A 22,632-nucleotide genomic window follows, 5' to 3' on the forward strand; every position below is an offset into this window, starting at 1 on the left:
CCTGAGAGAGCGAAGCTCTACTATAGATATTAAGAATTCGTCTGTTTGATGTAAGACTGTTTGCCTTGTGTTCCTGTGACATTGGTTTATGAAGGAAATAAACCACACAGACTGTTACTTTAAGCAAAGGTGTTCCTGTGTGCCTCAATATTGCTACCAAGCGAGTTAATCCTCGTCCGCTCATGTGGTGGATCTCTAATATATATATAATATATAGTCATTGACCATATATGTGTGTGTATATAATTATATACTGCTCACTCTGTCCATCGTCTAGACTTCTGTGGCATTTATTTTTTTTAAATTTACAATAACAGCAATAACAGCAGCCAGATGAGTTGTTTTGATAAAATCTTTTTTATCTGCTGCAGATCTACCTTTTGTCTGAATGCTGAGCTCTGTATAATCCCACTCACACCACTGACTGACATCTTTCTTTGCACACTATGCATGGGAAGATGACTGTCAATCGAGCATGGTTGTGTTACATGGCAGCAGGTTACTAGTCCTCCAGTGATAGTCTCCTGCTGATAAAACAGTGATTTTATCAAAACTGTCAAAGGGATACCACAATAGAGAGGGGCCACAGGATCACGGCATCTGGTTACATGAATGCCTGTACTGATTAGAACTGTTTCACCATCCCATTAGCAATCCAGGTTTCCTTTTCTCTGTTATTGCAAGGGCTGATAAGTTCTGTTAATCGCCTGGATCTTTCTGTCCTGAGTTGTCACAGCTGTTCTGATTGCCACTCCCCTCTGGTATATATGCTCACCACTTGCTTATGAGAGTTGCCGGTGATAGCTTATAATTTCCTGGTTTGGAGTTGGAGGCATATGCTGAATTTGGAGCAGGCATTTGGAGTTGTTTCAGGAGATACCTGCGTGGTTAGTCTGTGTGTGTCTCCTTATCCCTTTTCCCATTTGGTTTGCCTCTCCTTCTCCTTTCCAATATTCCTTTTGTTTGTGAGTATTTTTGCATGATTGCAGTTTTCTTTTGTCCCTGTCTGTATCTCCTCTGTGTATTTACAATAGAGCACGACTAGCATTCTTGCTATGCTACTCAATAGCCAGGGTGATACTCAGGGTAAGACAGGGATAGGAACATGATCGGATCACAAGTAGAAAGAACCAGTCGAAAGACACCAGGGGAGCTCAGGGTGGCACACGGCAAGAATTGTTTCCTTCCCTAGTAGCAGATCTCCCTTTTTGATCTGTCTCTCCGTGCGCTGTTCTGCTTCCACAAGAAAGGTTTAAAAAAAAAAAACTACAGCAAAAAGCCCTGTAAGTGGCACATCACTAGAATCTGAGTCTCTGTTTCTACATCATGCTGCTCACAGATTAGGTACCAAAAACTTGGTGACAGATTCCCTTAAAATCACAATGAGAACCTGAACTAATACTTTAGGGCAATGCAGCATGGTATTTTACTTAGGCCGGTTTCACATTAGCACTTTTTAAGCGCACGCACGGCCGGGGGTAGCTCCGCCCCCGAGCCGGCTCTCTGCCCGGCGTGCCCGCCCCTTGCTTGTAGCGCCGCCTACTAGCGGACAGCGGCGCCTGCGATCGGCGCACCCTATCTTTAGCATAGGGTGCGCAGGCCGTGCGCTAGTTGCGCTTTGACCTGCGCTGCGCACTTTTGACGGTGCGCCGTGCGCGCCAAAATCCGAAAAGTTTGATTTTGGCGCGCACGGCGCACCGTCAAAAGTGCGCAGCGCAGGTCAAAGCGCAACTAGCGCACGGCCTGCGCACGATCTGCGCACCCTATGCTAAAGATAGGGTGCGCCGATCGCAGGCGCCGCTGTCCGCTAGTAGGCGGCGCTACAAGCAAGGGGCGGGCACGCCGGGCAGAGAGCCGGCTCGGGGGCGGAGCTACCCCCGGCCGTGCGTGCGCTTAAAAAGCGCTAATGTGAAACCGGCCTTACTACTATTATTATTTTTTTTTGTAAAATTGGAAATAGAAGGAAAAAAATGAACGTTCCCATAAAAGAGAGAAGTTTCCAAATTTGCTAGTACTGATTCATTTTCACTTTTGCTGTAAAGAAGCTTTCATTGTATTTTAGTATGTATTTGGTACTCAAAGTGTAATACAATCTTGAATTGAAAAGAAGGCAAACATTTCAAATTCCGCTTTCGATTCCCCATCTAATCCCAAAAAGCTGATTTCCTCTATAAATAACAATTTTTTTATTTCCTATTCAGTAAGCGAAAATTCACATTGCACATGTTAACTTTTTTTTTTTCTTAGGTTTGTCACATAGTTTTGGGTTTAAGACCAGCCACTCCAGAAGAAGAAGGGCAGATCATCAGGTACAACAAGTTAATGCCTTCTCTTGTATGGCTCATGTCCGACAGTATTTTGCAACCTAAAATTATAACTTTCTTTTCCTTTTTTTTTTTTTTATATTTGCAGGGGATGGTTGGAGAGAGAGAGTCGGCATGGCCTTCAAGTTGGGCACAATTGGTTTCTTATATCTATGCAGTGGTGGCAGCAATGGAAGGAATATGTCAAATATGTAAGTGTTTATTTTGAGTGGCACCTAGGATATATATAACATAAACATGAATTGCATTTTGATAGCTTGATAGCCAGTAATGCTGGGCATGATTTATTCTTCACTTTCACTACAGAGCATGGCATTATAGACCTTTGTGTCGTAACAGGATGGATTCATAAGCAGATATAGGAATATCCGTAAATGGGTATCTTTGATGAAGACAAATAAAAGCAGATGGTAATAGGAATATCTACTGGCTAACCCTATCAAATGCATGTCTGCAGCTGGCCGGGATAGGATTTTTCCATTCGTCCATTCCCTCTTTATTTCATTTGTTTCTTGCTAAAAAGTGTCACAATACTCCATCCTTGAGAATGACACTTGCATAACTTCTAGCGTTTCTTTAATTTTGACTCTTATTCTATAAATAATGTGACAAATGTTTGTCCATTGCATGTTAAATGAACATCTTGTAGGGTTAAATTAAAATTCTGAATGATGACCTAATTACAGGAATTGTGTGGCTCTTCCAATGGACAAGTGAAGATGTGTTTTGACAGATTAGTGTAACAGTTTTTCTATCTGCTGTCATTGCTTTGACATGTGCTATACCACCAGTCCCGAAGCGTTAGAATATCCCCGCCGTGCTGAAAAACATGTAAACATATTATAGGAATCTCACAAATACTCTCTCCAAATGTGCTCTACTTTACTTTAGCACAAGTTCCTTAAGTTCCCTCCTAAAGTCCATATGTTATGAGCTATTAGGGTAGGTAACAGTGCATCTCCTGTGTCTGTGTGTTATGCCCATGGCACACAAAGCACAGGCTGTTCTAAAAACACCTGTACCTGTGAGTGACATATAAAGCTATGCTTTATGGAACTGCAGCTTAGGTTTCAACCAGATGTATAGTTTTCTCCTAAATGAACACTTTTAAGGATAATTTAAGAAAAATACTAGCAACTTCTTCCCTTGAAGTGGACCATCACCAATCTGGGGCTGCCCTTTTATATTTAATAAAGAGTGCGCAACCCTGGGTTTGGTGAAATTTAAAAATATAATTTGTTAACAAAAGCACTTAGAAGTGTCCCTATTGTCCTTCTCTAGCAAAAGTTTGGCTCAAACTTGCCTGTTGGATTCCGGAATGCAGAGTGGGATCCCACTAGCCTCGCGGCCCCTCTGACAGTGATCGCTCTTTGCACTGAGAGTTGACTTTAAGCTGTTATCGAAAGATAAAATCGTTAGGTTACCATTTGGGAACAGCTTAATAGAGTATGCCGCAGCACTTGGTTAGTGCAGTGAGTAAGATCTCGCTGTTTTACTGCAAGAGTGATTGAGGAGGATTTTGGAACTTGCATACTGGGATCCCGCAATCTAAAAGTTTGGACCCAACATTTGCTACAAAGTTAGATCTTTTTGAGAAACCCTTTTCATTGCTTTTGTCAATTGGTGATTTTTCAAAATCTAATCTCTCTGGGGCTGCTCGCTCTTGGTTAATAAAAAGGACAGTCCCAGAATCTTTATATGGATTTGGTGTGCTGTATCTTTTATATGAATTGAGTTGGTAGTATGCAGATGTGACCACTACTCGCATCACTGATGGAAGCAATAGTCCGCATGTGTGGCCAGTGCTTTTAGAAATAGAGAATGGCGTGATGGTCATGCTTACTACCGCTCCATTCGCAAAGGGGACAAAGGACCCCTTTTCGTGGGATCATTCTTTTCTAGGTTTAGTGTTCCTTTAAACTGTGTGAAAAGTTCCTACATACAAGTGTAGAATCTTCAAAGTACACTGTCTTACTGGGGTTGTCCAGTGAAAAGAAGTTATCACCTGTACTCATACTGCCGGCCGATGAGGTCTCAGCGGATTGACCTCCACTGATCTATAAGTTATCATTAGTGATGAGCGAGTATGCTCGTTGCTCGGGTTTTCCTGAGCATGCTCGGGTGATCTTCGATTATTTGGAAGTGCTCGGAGATTTAGTTTCTGTCGCAGCAGCTGCATGATTTGTGGCTACTTGACAGCCTGAATTCCCTAACAAACAGGCTTTCCTCACATGTATTCAGGCTATCAAGTAGCCGCAAATCATGCAGCTGCGGCAACAGAAACTAAGTCTCTGAGCACTTCCAAATACTTGGAGACCATCCGAGCGTGCTCAGGAAAATCCGAGCAATGAGTATACTTGCTCCTCTCTCGCTCATCCTGTGGATGGATGTTAACTTTCTATTTATCAGACAATTCCTTTAGCTATTACATATTAGACTACTCCATACGAGGTTCACTTATGGAAAACAATCATAGGACTTTTATGGTTGGGATAAAGCATAACTCTAACTTCTGTACTGGCAGCATAATACAGCTAGTTGTCTATACTTCCAGTAGCCAAAACCGCAAAATCCAAAATAATATGCTGTTTGAAGGCAATGTATTCCTGCGATTGTGCTGCCCCCCCCCCCCCCTTCCTTCACTCTACCTCTCTCTGCGGATACTAATAGATTCAGGTGAATTTGTGTATACACTGCAGCCTATCAGTCATTGCTTTTTGGGACGAAGTGAGGTGGTGTGAGCACTACTGTCATGGATGTGCCACACACAAGCTATGTGCCCAGTGTATTCTATCAGTACTCCCGGTGGCTAAATGACACCACTTTTGTGCCATTTGGCTTTCACATAGGGAACCATATTACCATTGCAGATCCAATTTAAGGAAGTGAACCACTTGAAACTCGTATCTAAAATATACAGTGCCTTGTGAAAGTATTCGGCCCCTTGGAACTCTTCAACCTTTTCCCACATATCATGCTTCAAACATAAAGATACCAAATGTAAATTTTTGGTGAAGAATCAACAACAAGTGGAACACAATTGTGAAGTTGAACGAAATTTATTGGTTATTTTAAATTTTTGTGGAAAGTTAAAAACTGAAATGTGCAATATTATTCGGCCCCTTTACTTTCAGTGCAGCAAACTCACTCCAGAAGTTCATTGTGGATCTCTGAATGATCCAATGTTGTCCTAAATGATTAATGATGATAAATATAATCCACCTGTGTGTAATCAAGTCTCCGTATAAATGCACCTGCTCTGTGATAGTCTCAGGGTTCTGTTTGAAGCACAGAGAGCATCATGAAGACCAAGGAACACAACAGGCAGGTCTGTGATACTGTTGTGGAGAAGTTTAAAGCCGGATTTGGATACAAAATGATTTCCAAAACTATAAACATCTTAAAGAGCACTGTGCAAGCGATCATATTGAAATGGAAGAAGTATCATACCACTGCAAATCTACCAAGACCCGGCCATCCCTCTAAACTTTCATCTCAAACAAGGAGAAGACTGATCAGAGATGCAGCCAAGAGGCCCATGATCACTCTGGATGATCTGCAGAGATCTACAGCTGAGGTGGGACAGTCTGTCCATAGGACAACAATCAGTTGTATACTGCACAAATCTGGCCTTTATGGAAGAATGGCAAGAGGAAAGCCATTTCTCAAAGATATCCATAAAAAGTGTCATTTAAAGTTTGCAGCAAGCCACCTGGGAGACACACCAAACATGTGGAAGAAGGTACTCTGGTCAGATGAAACCAAAATCAAACTTTTTGGCAACAATGCCAAATGATATGTTTGGCATAAAGGCAACACAGCTCATCACCCTGAACACACCATCCCCACTGTCAAACATGGTGGTGTTAGCATCATGGTTTGGGCCTGCTTTTCTTCAGCAGGGACAGGGAAGATGGTTAAAATGGATGGGAAGATGGATGGAGCCAAATACAGGACCATTCTTGAAGAAAGTTCCTTACACTTGCCAGTCCTACTCTAACATGAAAACCTCAGAAAGAGGAAAAAATCCTCCAAAAAGATCAAGATAAAACCAGACAGGCCTAAATACATCTGCACTCACCAGGGTGCAGTGGACCCAAGTAAAATGGCAGCTGCACAGGTGCATAAATACCAAATGAAATAGCCAGCCTACAATCAGGGATTGGCCGTGTGGTACACCAGTGCAGAAAAATAATCCGCATGTGTCAGTGTTCACACAGGGAATGCAGAGCTTCTGGTTCACAGCCTCTTAGTAACACCATATAGGGGGGCTGCCTAGGGCTAACTAGAATGCATCCCGTGTGAACAGAGGCCACAGTTAGCAGAACCATTTGGGCTCAACTGCACCCTGAAAAAATATATACAGTGCACAAAAACATATCAATATATGTAAGGTATTGGTTGATATTCTGGCCATAATACGGAAGCTGGCAAACTGCGTCAAAGTTCCTTACACTTGCCAGTCCTACTGTAACATGAAAACCTCAAACAGGAAATAAAATCCTCCAAAAAAAATCAAGATAAAACCAGAAAGGCCTTAAGGTACTGTCACACTTAGCGACGTACCAGCGATCCCGACCAGCGATATGATGCTGTCAGGATCGCTGGTGCATCGCTAAGTGGTCGCTAGTGAGCTGCCACACAGGCAGATCTCACTAGCGACATAGCAGGGGTCGGGGGTCGCTACTTACCTGTCACACCAGGCGATCCTGCGTCCTCACAGCAGGAAGCGCCACAGGAAGCTGACGACGAGAAACAGTCCAGGACGTTCTCGCGCGATCAGCGATAACCAGCGGGGGAGCCGGTCGGAGGTAAGTATCAGACACAGAGATATTGCTAGCAATATCGCTATAACGTCACAAGTTATAGCGATATTGCTAGCGATATCTCTTAGTGTGACAGGCCCTTAAAAACATCTGCACTCACCAGGGTGCAGCGGACCCAAGTAAAATGGCAACTGCACAGGTGCAATAATACCAAATAAAACAGCCAGCCTACAATCAGGGATTGGCCATGTGGTATACCAGTGCAGAAAAATAATCCGCATGTGGCAGTGTTCACACAGGGAATGCAGAGCTTCTGGTTCATAGCCTCTTAGCACTGGGCAGCCCCCCTATATGATGTTACTAACTAGAATGCATCCCGTGTGAACAGAGGCCACAGTAAGCAGAACCATTTGGGCCCAACTGCACCCTGAAAAAATATATACAGTGCACAAAAACATATCAATATATGTAAGGTATTGGTTGATATTCTTGCCATAATACGGAAGCTGGCAAACTGCGTCAAAGTTCCTTACACTTGCCAGTCCTACTCTAACATGAAAACCTCAGAAAGAGGAATAAATCCTCCAAAAAAAAATCAAGATAAAACCAGACAGGCCTAAATACATCTGCACTCACTAGGGTGCAGCGGACCCAAGTAAAATGGCAACTGCACAGGTGCAATAATACCAAATGAAATAGCCAGCCTACAATCAGGGATTGGCCATGTGGTACACCATGTGAACACTGCCACATGCGGATTATTTTTTTGCACTGGTGTACCACATGGCCAATCCCTGATTGTAGGCTGGCTATTTCATTTGGTGGTATTGCGCCTGCGCATTTGCCATTTTACTTGGGTCCGCTGCACCCTGGTGAGTGCAGATGTATTCCAGAAAAATTTAAAATAACCAATAAATTTCATTCACACTTCATAATTGTGTCCCACTTGTTGTTGATTCTTCACCAAAAATTTAAATTTGGTATCTTTATGTTTGAAGCATGATATGTGGGAAAAGGTTGAAAGGTTTCAGGGGGCCGAATACTTTCGCAAGACACTTGTATATCGATCGTGAAATGTTTAGTTTGAGATGGATCATAGGTTATTTTTTCAGTACTTCGAAATGGCATCATTACGCGGTAAACATTTAATGACATTAATGTATAACATGGCTATCATAATCTTTATCTACGAAGATAAGAATGTGCATAGGCTGCAGACAGAATGATGAAAGCTGCCAGAAGTACATTTAAAAAGACATAATAAAGCACAGACAGGATCCTCGGCACCGAAGGTTTAAACGTAGTGGTTTACTATGGCATCTGTTTCAATAGCAGCTGTATGACACACTCATCCCTGAAGTCATGATCAGTAGTGCCGTTAATGTAATAGCGTTGGAATTCAATGCTGTTGCCTGAGAATGGGAACTTTTTTAAAGGGTTAAGTTGATAAAGATGTTTATTTATTTTTTTTTTAAAGATGTGTTATTTCTTAGCTTAACTAAGTTTTTGTACGTTTACTACAATGACGTGTGCTATACATCGCACTGTTTCTGTGACCTGGTATGATCATTGTCACAACTGCATGTTCCCCATTTATTTTCAGAGGTGTTTTCTAACTAAATTTGTTTTTAGAATAAAGGCATAGACAATGCTGTCTGAGCAGTGCCAAGGTGATTGAATATTCCCTGCTGGTGCCCCGCAGGAGTTGTAAACCGCAGCATGATTTCCACTGATGGGTCTGGTGGAGCAATGGCACGAATTTAGAATAGTCAGCATCTCTCCAGGATATTTTAGAATTTGTCTAGTTTTATCAAGAACAATTCTGTTAATACCATTGTATTTAGATTTATGCAGTTCCCCAATGTATACCGAACCAGAAGAAAAACCCGAAATTGTGGTCAAAATATAAAATAAAATAAAAAAAAAAAATATATATATATATATATATATATATATATATATATATATATATAAAATAAAATAATCATAAAACATATATGAGATTAAAATACCTTTATTAAGTAATAGTAGTACAAATACATATAAAAAAGCAATGTGTGCTCAAAAAATATTCAAATTATATATACCTGTATAGGTTAATAAAACACAGCGTTCCTCGTTAATAAACAGACTGTAATTTATCCCTCTATATATTTTTGCCTTTTTAGAGGAGTGACATAAAGTATATGGAGCCAATCTAGGCTCAAACAAGTATGTGTGCATAGAAACATGTGATGAGTGCAAATTGAATCGACACAATAAGATTAAAACCAATGAAATAATATAAAGTGCAAAGTGCTTGATCCAAAAATAAGGAGGTGAAAAGGAGGGACAATAGAGGGTATATACCTTTAAGGAACGCTGCTGAATGAGCTACACAGACCCGAGGGTCTGTGTAGCTCATTCAGCAGCGTTCCTTAAAGGTATATACCCTCTATTGTCCCTCCTTTTCACCTCCTTATTTTTGGATCAAGCACTTTGCACTTTATATTATTTCATTGGTTTTAATCTTATTGTGTCGATTCAATTTGCACTCATCACATGTTTCTATGCACACATACTTGTTTGAGCCTAGATTGGCTCCATATACTTTATGTCACTCCTCTAAAAAGGCAAAAATATATAGAGGGATAAATTACAGTCTGTTTATTAACGAGGAACGCTGTGTTTTATTAACCTGTACAGGTATATATAATTTGAATATTTTTTGAGCACACATTGCTTTTTTATATGTATTTGTACTACTATTACTTAATAAAGGTATTTTAATCTCATATGTTTTATGATTATTTTATTTTATTATATATATATTTTATTTTATATTTTGACCACAATTTCGGGTTTTTCTTCTGGTTCGGTATACAAGTCTTTTCTCGAATGGTCTACCATTCCTCTATTAGCATACACTTATACACGTTGGAAATGGTAATTTATTAAATTGTAATCATCATATTATTTATTTATATATTTTTTAACGTGTTTTTTGTGGTATTGCTTATAATCAGGTTAATTGGATTAGTTCCCCAATGTAGTATATTTTACATGACTCTTAAAATATATTACCATAATCCACTCCCATATATATGTAATTTTTTTTTAAATACAAATCATAAAAATTGGACACGAAAATAATCTAAAAATTGCCCCTGACCCTACCTCCTTCTCTCATTTGACTCATTTTGCAATTTGGAAAGATACACAGAATCAAAACTAGAAGAATTCTTTATATCAGCCCTGACACCCTTTCTTCTCAGTGTTCTGTGTGTCTGGCTGTAAGACAACCTGCAGCAGCAGAAAGCTCCTTGCTATGCATGTATAGGACAAAGAGTGCTCAGCCCCACCCCATCAAAATTTGGAACAGATGAACAGGAGAACAGTCCCTGTATTATCTGTATGATTTCTACAAAACTGTCAATTCTAGGATAATGTATATAATCATGTAAACTAAAAAGGTAGGACAATATTATTCTTTTGCTTTTAGTAATTATTACGAAGTTTTGCGTTCCTTTTAATTTGGATGTTAGTGTTAAAAATGCCATAGTTCTTACATACTTTTCTTACTTTACTAATTAAAACCCGTTAAAGGGTTATTGCCACTTTTGGAAGTCATCCACTATCTAATGGATCGGGGATCACTTCCCGACCTCCACGGATCATGAGAACTGGGGTTCTGAACAGCCCCTTGTGAATGCAGCGGTGGTCAATCATGCGGACCGATTCTCCATTCATCTCTGGGGATCCCATTAAGATCTGCTCTTGTCTGGTCTCTGGCATAAGAATGCAGTGGATGTGGTCATGAGCGTTCACAGTTTAATTCACACTTAGCTCTTCAAAGGCCCACTTCTCGGAATCGGTGGGGATGCCAGCAGTCAGGCAGTTGCCTCTTTCCCATGCATGTGGGCTAACGTACAAACTTGAGAACCCTATCCCCTTTGAGAGTAAATCTCTTGTAATCATTTCACTTTGCTGGTCATTTTTAGCAGTTTTTGCGACTCTCAAGCCCACAGGATGGGGACCTGTAGTGTAGAATATCCTAATTATTTTACACTTAGCATTTGTTGTAGTTGTCTGTCAGCAGCCTTCCATTAAAGGGAACCTGGGAGCTTGGCAGTGCTGTGCAATTTTACTTGTAGACGTGTGCATACAGAGATAACAATCAGTTATGGTTAAGGACCGCCTCCTGGACTTCTAAGGGTATGTGCACCCATTGCAGTTTGCTGTGCGGAATTTACCGTGCGGATTCTGCACCTCTTGACAGAATCTGCAGGTCAAAATCGTTTTTTTAATGCTGATTTCCTGCAGATTTATTGCAAATTTATTGTGGATTTTGTGCGGATTTTGCCTGTGTTTTAACTCCTTTGGTTTTCTATAATGGAATGGGAGTAAAAACTCAGCGGAATCCGCACAAAGAATTGACATGCTGCAGAAAATAAACCGCTGCGGATTCCGTGCGGAATTTTCTGCAGCATGTGCACAGCCATTTTTTTTACATAGGTTATCATCGTACTGTAAATCACTTGTGGATCTGCAGCGGATCCGCAACAAATCCGCAATGTGTGCACATACTCTAAGCCCAGAATATGTCAGGATTTCTATGAAATAATACAAGCTATAACATATTACCTGCAGATCTGACTGCATGTTCAATGTGACAACTTCTATCTAGGTCAGAGGTCTCAAACATCCGGCCCATGGGGCATTCATCAGCGGCCCGCGGTGCACCACATTTCTCACTCCCTGAGGCAGGTAGAAGGGGGAAGGCATGCATTCAGGAGCACGCGATGGCTGTGTGTTGTGTGCACAGGACCTGGGATGAGGTCACAGGAGGGGGAGGAGCCAGGGGTCACATGATCAGGGGCTTCATGCAGGACACTAATGTCTGTGCTGGTTCTGGATGCGGGTAACTTTGTGTGGGGTCAGGAGGGGTTTACAGGGTGGATGTAGCAGAGCCATGTGTGTGCGGAGCCGCGCGTGTATGAGGTGTGCGGAGCGGAGCCGCGCGTGTATGAGGTGTGCGGAGCGGAGCCGCGCGTGTATGAGGTGTGCGGAGCGGAGCCGCGCGTGTATGAGGTGTGCGGAGCGGAGCCGCGCGTGTATGAGGTGTGCGGAGCGGAGCCGCGCGTGTATGAGGTGTGCGGAGCGGAGCCGCGCGTGTATGAGGTGTGCGGAGCGGAGCCGCGCGTGTATGAGGTGTGCGGAGCGGAGCCGCGCGTGTATGAGGTGTGCGGAGCGGAGCCGCGCGTGTATGAGGTGTGCGGAGCGGAGCCGCGCGTGTATGAGGTGTGCGGAGCGGAGCCGCGCGTGTATGAGGTGTGCGGAGCGGAGCCGCGCGTGTATGAGGTGTGCGGAGCGGAGCCGCGCGTGTATGAGGTGTGCGGAGCGGAGCCGCGCGTGTATGAGGTGTGCGGAGCGGAGCCGCGCGTGTATGAGGTGTGCGGAGCGGAGCCGCGCGTGTATGAGGTGTGCGGAGCCGCGCGTGTATGAGGTGCGCGGAGCGGAGCCGCGCGCGTATGAGGTGCGGAGCCGCGCGCGTATGAGGAGCGGAGCCGCGCGCGTATGAGGCGTGCGGAACGGAGCGGCGCGCGTATGAGGCGTACGGAGCGGCGCGGCGCGCGTATTTTGGTATGGGGGGGGGCCATTTGAAAGTTTGCACCAGGGCCCATAACTTTGTAGTTACGCCACTGCTCACGCTAGAAGAGAGGAGGAGTGAGCAGCTCCGTAGTGACTGTGGCCCTGTGTGATGACATTCCTCTGGCGCTGTGTAATGACATCACGCCAGCGTGCAGAGAGCGGATGAGTGACTTTCCCCCCATTGCTGGATTTTGTAGGTGACTGTGGCTGTGCGTGTACAGCGTGATGATAGCGCCGTCTCACATGCAGAGCCGACACTATTATCCGCTGAGGTAAGCGCTACATCACAGCTGACAACCTATTTGAACGGCCACGATCGGTATTCGCACCGATCGCGTCCGTTTAACCCCTTAACCCCCGCTATCTATTGTGACTGTATTAAGTTTGAAAGGAATGCGGCCCGCCAGCTTAAATTTTTTTTAATGTGCGGCCCATTTACTCTGCCGAGTTTGAGACCCCTGATCTAGGGCATCATCTCTTTCAAGAAGGAATCTTGGGTACTGAAATGCTGTTTGGATTTTTTTTTATACACACTACTAATAGACTCTTCTGCAGCAAAATGTATAACTGCATTGGTCCGCCACAGGAACACAGATCTTTTAGGCTAATCTGCTGGCTATTCTTTATCGTTCACATATGTATCCCTTTAAGATGATGATTTTTGTTTGGCACAGCTTATAACCTTTCACTTTTTATTTTAATGGAATCATTGCATGCCTAGCTTATAGCAGGTGCTTTAATATGTTAGTGTTATTGCTACTAATATTTTTCAATCATTCATCATTGATGCTTCCATAATGTGGAAGTTATGACTTATGTATAAATCTGTTGCTTTTTAGCTCAATTTTTTTTTTTTTTTTTTAGGAATCTAAACCTGTTGTTATTGAGCCTTCCCCATCATTAAATGGCAGCCGCTACTCACTGGGGGCAACGTCATTGGATCAAAGGGAAGATGACAAGACAGGCACTAATGTACATGGCACTACAGAAGAGAAATCTTCCGATAACATATCTTCTGCGTCGGAAGCTTCGGAGACGACACCCAGCGGTAAGGTTAAGGGCTGTTTCCAAGCAGTGCTTTTATGTCTTGTTCTATCTGAGGTGAAGCCCATGGGGAAATGAATATGTTTTCCATTAAACGAGACAGTAGAAAAGATGGTCGAAAATCAAATAAGGTGTCTCTAGATTTTTGTTGTATGTGATCATAGGTCCCTGAAGTTTTAATCCATTTGCTTAACGAGAAAGTAGTGCACTACAGAGTAATTTCTGTTCAGTCACCTGCAATGCAGTTAACTTGTAGGAACTTAAAAGCAGTGAAAAAGTAAGCATTCAATATCTTGACCTCCTGTGCCACCAGTGCAGTTCGCATGGCGGCCATGTGTAAGATCAGACATCACATGAGGTCTGGTTATGCACTGACCTGGCGGAGAGCAATATATAATGTGCCACTCTTAGTATAAGAGTTTTTGGGTTGAATGTATAGTTGAGTCCAGAAATATTTCGACAGTGACACAAATTTTAGTGGTTTACCAAAATATATTCAAGATACAGTTATATAATCAATATGGGCTTAACCCCCTAATGACCACCAGTGCGACGTAAAGCTGACATGCGATACAAGAGAATAGCATCCTCCGATGGGAACAATCCAGCAGCTGTCGGCTGTACACTATAAGTGACAACTTGCTGCACCAGCCATGATCAGTGTTGGCACAGACTTTGTCCATTTATCCCCTTATATACTGCTGTAAATAGTAGCTACAGCATCTAGATCTTTATCAGAGTGTGGGGCTTCCTCTTTAACACCATCGGCACCCTGAGATCTTGATCGTGTGGTCCTGATGTTTGCAATGGCAATTCATTGCGGCCTGTCACACTAAGCGATATTGCTAGCAATATCGCTATAACGTCACTGCTTTTTGTGACGTTATAGCGATATTGCTAGCAATATCGCTATGTATGATACTTACCTCCGACTGGCTCCCCCGCTGGTTATCGCTGATCGCGCGAGAACGTCCTGGACTGTTTCTCGTCGTCAGCTTCCTGCTGTGACGACGAGCGACACGTGGATGCGGGCAGGAGGATGTCTTCATCGCCTCGTCTGACACGTAAGTAGCGACCCCCGACCCCTGCTATGTCGCTGGTGAGATCTGCCTGTGTGGCAGCTCACCAGCGACCACTTAGCGATGCACCAGCGATCCTGACCGCGTCATATCGCTGGTCGGGATCGCTGATACATCGCTAAGTGTGACAATACCTATAGCCAAATGCCAGCCTTAAAGTCTTCCAGCTATAGCCGCCTGCTCAGAAGTTAGAAACAATTTAGGTGGTAAAATTATTTTTTTTTTCATTCCTGTCATGTCAATTTGCATTAATTCCTGAAAGCATCTGAAGGGTTACACTACCTGAATGCAATTTTGAATACGTTGAGGGGTGCTGTTTTTAAAATGGTATCACTCTTTTGGTAGATTCCAGAATATAGAACCCCCAAAGTCATTTCACAACTGAATTGGTCCCTAAAGAAATATGTTTTGTGTTTTTACTTGCAAAACGTGATAAATCACTGCTGCGTTTTTAAACCCTTGATAAAATGTTAACAATATTCTACAAATGGTGCTGATGTAAAGTGGGCATGAGGCAAATGTTATTTATTATTGTTTTTGTGCGGTATCACTATTTGGATTAAAGGGATAAACATTCAAAGTTTGAAAATTGCTTTTGAAAATTGTTCTTAAATTTTTGTCAAATTTCTGACATTTTTATAAATAAACACAAATCCTATGAATCTAAGTTTACCATTATCATAAAGTTGCAATTCCTAAACATTTCACAGGATATATTTGTTCAAACCCTTTAATTAAATCTGAAAGTCTATACTTCAATTGTTTCTCAGTTGTTTCATTTGAAATAAAAAATAGTGTCATGCAGAGCCCAAATCATGAAGATTCAGTCCCCTACTCGGACAACCCCTTCTCAATCGCTATGTTTGCCCCCCAGTAAAAGAATAACACTTGCCTCTTGTGCTGGCGCCATTCGAGCGGTGTCTGCACGAGCTCTCTCGGGAGATCGTGTGGCGTCATGTTACACGATCCCTGTGGCCAATCAGTGCTAGATGTAATTGACATCCAGAAGAAGTGAGAGGACAGCAGCAGCACTCCCTTCCTCCGGATGTCTTGATTTGTCCGAATGAGGGGAGAAATAAGCCAGCGCTGATTAACTTTAGAGATTGAGTGGCATAACAATGTCATCAGAGCATGGGGAGAGCGAGTACCGACACCCATGGAACAGCGCAATCTCTGGAGGCAAGTATAGGTCTTATTATTTTACTGGGGGATACAGGAGTTCAGAAGGGATAATCCGAAGAGTTGACAAACCCTTTAATGACTCAAGAGATGACAACTATACTTGGAAAGGGTGAGGATAGTAGAAAGGTGGATGTGGCTTGTAAGGAAAAGGGTATGGCCTAAACTGCAATGATACTACTCCACGTTGAAAGATTTAAGGCCCCGTCACACACAGCGATCTCGCTAGCGCATCGCTGTGTGTGGCAGCGAGAGACCAGCGATCAGCGACGCTGCTTTCCAATGTAAACATCGGGTATCCAGGAGCCGCGGTTGATAAAACTGGATTCACCATTCTTAATAGTTGTCACAGTGCCCCTCCTCCGTCTCCTTCCACTGACCTTTGACCTGGTGAGAGCATACTAATTAACTAGTTCCAAAAAATTCAGTAGAGTCAATCTGTTGCTGCTAATGTCCATGTCCAGTCTTTGCAGTTCTTGGCTCCCATTAAATTCTCCCTCCCCTGACACCCTCTGGTAGTGGAGGGCAGTGACGTCTGGGAGAAGCTAAGCTTTTTAATAAATTTTAGTTATTGATGGTTTTTATAGTGAAACTGTGACTTTCTTTTCTATTCCAGTTTTCCTTTACTCCAGCACGCCAGGTGCAGACATGTGCTTTGCACGCCAGCATAACACTTCGGATAACAATAACCAGTGTATGGGTGGTCCTAATGGTAGCATATTATTGCAGCTTAATCCACAGAAACCTGGTTCTATAGACAATCAGCCACTGGTAACACAAGAGAATGTCAAGGTGAGTTGTACATTCAGTATATTGTTTAAAAGGTAAAAGTCAAGGAGGCCTCCATGCCTATTAATATTATGTAAAAAGGAAATGTTCCTAGATCTGGTATAACACATTTCACATGCCTGTGTATGGTCAAAGGCTAAACTTGTTTCTCCTTTTACAAGATAAAGAGGCTGTTCACTGAAATGCTTAGATTTCCCTTGTATGCAGTTCTATATAACTTACTAACTAGAATTCAATTGATAAAATTCCACCAATTCCTTCCATTTACCCTAAGTATCAAAGGGAATCTGTTACTTTACTACCTATCTGAGAGTGACATGATTCACAGAGGCCATGATTTCAGTGATATGCCACTTAGCAGGCTACTTGCTGTAGTTTTGATAAAATCAGTGTTTTAGCAGCAGGACATTATCACTAGAAGATAGTAAACCTACTGCTATGTAGTCCTCAATATTTATTAGCTCTGTATAACCCTGCGCCATTATTGATTGGCAGTTTTCTGCATATGCAGAGTTTATGCAGAACACTGCCAATCAATTGTGTGGGCGGGGTTATATAGAGCTCAGCAGTCAGAGTTGCTTGATCTGTAGCAGATATAAAACTGATTTTATCAAAATAATGGCATTCAGCCCAGTCAGTGATACTGATTTTCTGGAATCAGGGACTTTTCCCCTACATCATACTGCTATCAAAAGGTGTTGCAAAGACCTGTTGGCGGATTCTCTTTATGTCCCAGCAGCTCCTGTTTCTTGTGAAGGGGCTGACTGATCATTTCAGTAACTACATTACCACGTTCACTTGCCAATACATAGAGAAGGGTGAAGCAGTCAGCCAGACCCCTTTACTCACCATTGCTCACATGATGACACAGGAACCACTTTCCTATGTTGAGCATAGTACTGGAAAGGTAAAATGGAGACATTGAGGGCCCTTTGCTAAATGGGGTATGTTAATTAGTTAAATAAAACTGCATAACTAACTACGGTAATTAAAACATTTTTAGGGAACACTTTGCGAAACACTGCTGCTACCATTCCTAAGCTCCAAAAAATGAAATTAGATAGACATTGCCAGGTTCATAATTCTCATTTCTGGGTCAAGAACTTTGTAATCTTGATCATGTAGACAAATTAACGACTATATGCCACACATTCTACATTATCTCTGAATTAAAGAGAACCTTTCGCCAAATTTTTCATATTGAACTGGACACACAATAAAATTGGTGCTACAGAGTGGGAAAAAAAAGTTTTTTTTAATATAAATTTCTCCTCTCTGTTACGGAGCTATGTGTTCAAAGTATTTGTCACTTACAGTAGGCATTAGCAGACAGTTGTTGACTGGGGGTGTGTATGTCTTTCTCTTTAATGCTGAACAATCAGAAGCAGGCTGCAAAACACGGGATAGAAAGTATGCCCCTAGATTTCCATTGATAGTTTTTATCTCTTACTTATTACTGCAGAGTTCTGGAATTTACTGGAGCACAGCAGACCAGAGTGTGATTAACAGGCAGCTTTCACTTCTCACTTTTGACAGTCATCATGGGGGAGTAGTGCTGCACAGTTGAGTCTCATTACAAACACTTCTAGAAGCACTCCTCTCATAATGCTGCCAGCTATGCCAATCATAGGCAGAAATTCACATACAAGGGGAAAAGGGGCACATCCACCATCATAGCTTAGAACAGGATCTGTGTGAGACATATGGACACAGTATGAATACATGTGCTGGAGCACAGCAGACCTGAGGGTGATTAGCAGCTTTCAGCTTTCATCTCCAGCAGTCAGGTAGTACAGCAGAAGTGGCAGCATTTCATTTGCTCTGACAATGCTAATGTGTATTTGGTTCTGCGAATAAATCTCATTTGAATTTGAGCAAAGAGCTACTAGAAGTGTTTGTAATGAGACTCAACTTTCGCTATACTGCCCCTCTCCCTCACTGACTGCTGGAGTTATGGGCTGAAAGCTGTTAATCACAGGTTGTCTGTGCTCCAGCACGTCATCACTCTGCAGTGAAGAAAGCAGACTGTAAATATGTCTCACGCCGAGCCTGCTCAATGCTATAGTGGAGGTGTATTTTTTTCAGTGTGCTGCTGCTCATGATTGGTCACCGTCATAAAAAAATGAATTCATGTCCCCAGTGATCGTAATCCCCACCTAAACTTTAAATCCCCCCCCCCCCCCCCCAAAAAAAAATAAAAAAATACAGCTTTATTCAGCTCTGCAGCGCCTTTTACATAGTGTGTTTAGTTCAATATTAAGAAGTGCTCAACACTTGAGGCATGTATGGGATGGAGAGTAATGTAAAGTCAAGGAGAGCTGTACAATTTATTGTTCTCTTAGATACTTTCAGAATTGAAAGAGTGAAATAAGTCATGGAAGATGATGACTGTGAAACGATGCAGACTACTAGCACAATTGTAAAAGCACTACAGGAGACCATTGACTTGAAAGTATAAATCTATAAAGCAAAACTGATGCCCAGAATTTTAAATAATGTCACTCAATGCCACTCACACAAAGTGCTGTAGCCATAGCTGCAGCAGAGAAATGAATAGAATTGTAATGTATGTACAAGATAAAAACAGAACAAGAAGAAACAAAAATCACTTTGCAACATTTTATTGATATTTTACTGTGAAAAAAAGTGCTGAAACATGGCTGCTTTTTTTTTCTACAAATAATGCCATACTAGTCCACAGGTTGTCTGTAGTATTGCAGCTTTACCGTTTCTTGTCATTTGAGCTATGCAGAAACACCTGACTCTTTTCTTTAAACACTTTTTATCATTTTTCATTCAGGCTCCCCTGCCTCTTAGAGGTGTGTGTATACACAGTAGGGGAAATAAGTATTTTACGGACTATAAGACACACTTTTTCCCCCAAAATTTTTTTGGGGGAAATAGAGGTGTATCTTATAGTCTGAATATACTTACAACTAGTGTGGCGGCAGCAGGAGTGAGTGATTCTGCGGCAGTCCGACGCTGCAGGGCGATTATCACACTCCCTTCCCAGGCTGGTGCAGCAGGTTCGGCAGTGCTCTGTGGTGTTGGGGCTGCGCCGGCATCTTGAGAAAGCCTGGAGGCCCCGCACATCCATTGCTGTGATGCAGTGGCATCCGGGAAAATGGTCGCTGCATGCTCAGATCTCAATCCCATTGTGCCTAAACCACATTTAGCGTCCACCTGTTTGGCATTTCTGTAACAATGAGAACTTGCCTAATTTATGTGGTGCGTGCCTTCAGAACCACAAACTGGACATAATGTATGGGCACTGCACTGTATAAGCCCTACAATAGCAAACTTGTAATTTTCACTCAGCCGCATCTACTGCTGCTTGTTTCTAGAAAACACCCAGGGAGTCAAAATTGTCACTATAGCTGTGGATGAATTCTAGAGGAGTGCAATTTCCAAAATGGGGACTTTTGAGAGGGAATTCTGATCTTCTGGCACTTAAGGGTTTTATATTTGGAGCCCGCAAACTAGTCTACGTTAATTTTGTTCTCAAAGTCAAATTGCGCTCTTCCCTTTAGAGTCTCGCCGTTTGGCTAAGCAGTACGGTGCAGCCATATATGGGGTATATCTTCATTCAGCAGAATTTGTGAAACAAATTTTGGTGTCAGTTTTGCCCATTTTCCCTTGTGAAAATGTAATGTGTGGGGCTAAAACTAAATTTTAGTGGTAAAAATGAAATTACTGGTATGTTTTCTTCACTGCCCAATGGTATAAAATTCTGTGACACACCCGTGGTATTAATATGATTACAGCACCCCTAGATGAATTCATTGAGAGATGTAGTTTGTAAAATGTGGTCACTTATGGGGGTTTCTGTTGTTCTGGTACCTCAGTGGCTCTGCCAATGTGACATGGCACCTCAAAACCAGGGGAAGAGTCTTGAGGAGATCATTTGCATATTCCCAGTGCCTTCTGGGATAAGTGAAGAGTCTCCGCGAGCTCAACGATCACTGGGTTTTGTCGGTTGCAGCTGAAAAGAGGAAATCGGAAAACCAGGGGAAGAGTCTTGAGGAGATCATTTGCATATTCCCAGTGCCTTCTGGGATAAGTGAAGAGTCTCCGCGAGCTCAACGATCACTGGGTTTTGGCCGTTGCAGCTGAAAAGAGGAAATCGGAAAACCAGGGGAAGAGTCTTGAGGAGATCATTTGCATATTCCCAGTGCCTTCTGGGATAAGTGAAGAGTCTCCGCGAGCTCAACGATCACTGGGTTTTGGCCGTTGCAGCTGAAAAGAGGAAATCGGAAAACCAGGGGAAGAGTCTTGAGGAGATCATTTGCATATTCCCAGTGCCTTCTGGGATAAGTGAAGAGTCTCCGCGAGCTCAACGATCACTGGGTTTTGGCCGTTGCAGCTGAAAAGAGGAAATTGGAAAAACCGCGCGCCTGTTGGCGCGAGAAATTTGGCTCATCTTTCATCGTTTTTAAGAAATCTCAAGATGGAAGAGGCCAGGAGCCATTTGGTGAGCTGCATTTCTTGCTACATGTTCACAGATTTACCAGTGGAAAAGCCAAACTTCACATGCCACAAATGCAAGCTTGTGTCCCTGTTGGAGGAAAAGTTGCAAAATCTCGAAGAGAGGTTAGCTACGTTGAAGATCATTAAGGAAGGGGAAGAGTTCTTAGACAGTGCAGAATTATCTCTTCATGTTACAGAAAGAGAAGAAATTCGAAGTGCACCTGAAGAAACAGAGGAATGGAGACATGTGACCCAGAGAAGCAGGAGGATCAGGAGGCAGTCAGCACCCATACTGCTCAGGAACCAGTACCAGGCTCTCACGCAGGAAAACGATGAAGAAATACATCAGGATAAGACTTTGCCAACAAACAGCAACCTTGTACGCCTTCAGAGTCCTCCTGGATGGAGAAAGAAAAATGTTGTGAAGAAGAAACGGAGAGTGGTGGTCATGGGGGATTCCCTGCTGAGAGGAACAGAGGCCACTATCTGCAGACCGGATATAACTACAAGAGAAATGTGCTGTCTTCCAGGTGCAAAAATTAAAGATGTGTCTGACAGGATATCAGGACTCTTCAGACCTACAGATGACTACCCATTCCTGCTACTACATGTGGGGACAAATGACACCGCAAGAAACGTCCTGGAAACCATCTGCAGAGACTTTGAAGACTTAGGCAAGAAAGTGAAAGAACTGGGAGCGCAGGTGGTCTTCTCTTCCATCCTCCCAGTGGATGGCCATGGAACAAGGAGGTGGAATAAGATTCTGCAGGTGAACAACTGGCTACGTCGATGGTGCCGTCAGCAACGATTTGGATTTCTGGATCACGGAGTGAACTACTTATACGATGGACTACTTGCTAGAGATGGGGTGCACCTTACGAAGACTGGAAAGCATGTATTTGGAAGTCGCCTTGCTACACTTGTAAGGAGAGCTTTAAACTAGAACAACATGGGAAGGGAAGCAAAAGACCAGAAAAAGCCATACACCTGACAAATGCTATTGAGAACTCTGCTATTAGAAGTGGAAAGGAAGAACAAAGACGAAAGAATCTAATTAATAAAAATATTGGAGAAAGAGAAACCAATCACAAACTAAAATGTTTCTACACTAATGCACAAAGCATGGGCAACAAACAAGGAGAATTGGAACTACTAACACAGGAACAGAAATATGATGTAATTGGAATCACTGAAACTTGGTGGGACAATACACATGATTGGAATACAAGACTAGAAGGATACAACTTATTTGCAAGAAACAGACTTGATAAACGAGGAGGGGGTGTCGCATTGTATGTTCGAAACGCGTATATCTGCACAGAGATTGAAGCTTCAGAGACTGGGAGTTCTGTG

General features: G+C 42.6%; 1 protein-coding gene across 2 annotated transcripts in view; it reads left to right on the plus strand.

Moving 5' to 3' along the window:
• Positions 1 to 22,632, plus strand: part of USP32 (ubiquitin specific peptidase 32) — a 315,539-nt gene that overhangs the window by 186,694 nt on the left and 106,213 nt on the right. For both annotated transcript variants that reach the window (XM_073573376.1, XM_073573384.1), the window contains exons 11-14: positions 2,248 to 2,309; positions 2,413 to 2,515; positions 13,586 to 13,769; positions 16,640 to 16,815. In XM_073573376.1, the coding sequence (XP_073429477.1) occupies positions 2,248 to 2,309; positions 2,413 to 2,515; positions 13,586 to 13,769; positions 16,640 to 16,815 (525 nt within the window). The remainder of the gene's footprint in view (positions 1 to 2,247; positions 2,310 to 2,412; positions 2,516 to 13,585; positions 13,770 to 16,639; positions 16,816 to 22,632) is intronic.

This window comes from Dendrobates tinctorius, unplaced genomic scaffold, assembly GCF_039654945.1.
Source record: "Dendrobates tinctorius isolate UK_male_01 unplaced genomic scaffold, ASM3965494v1 ptg000007l, whole genome shotgun sequence".
Lineage (NCBI taxonomy): Eukaryota > Metazoa > Chordata > Amphibia > Anura > Dendrobatidae > Dendrobates > Dendrobates tinctorius.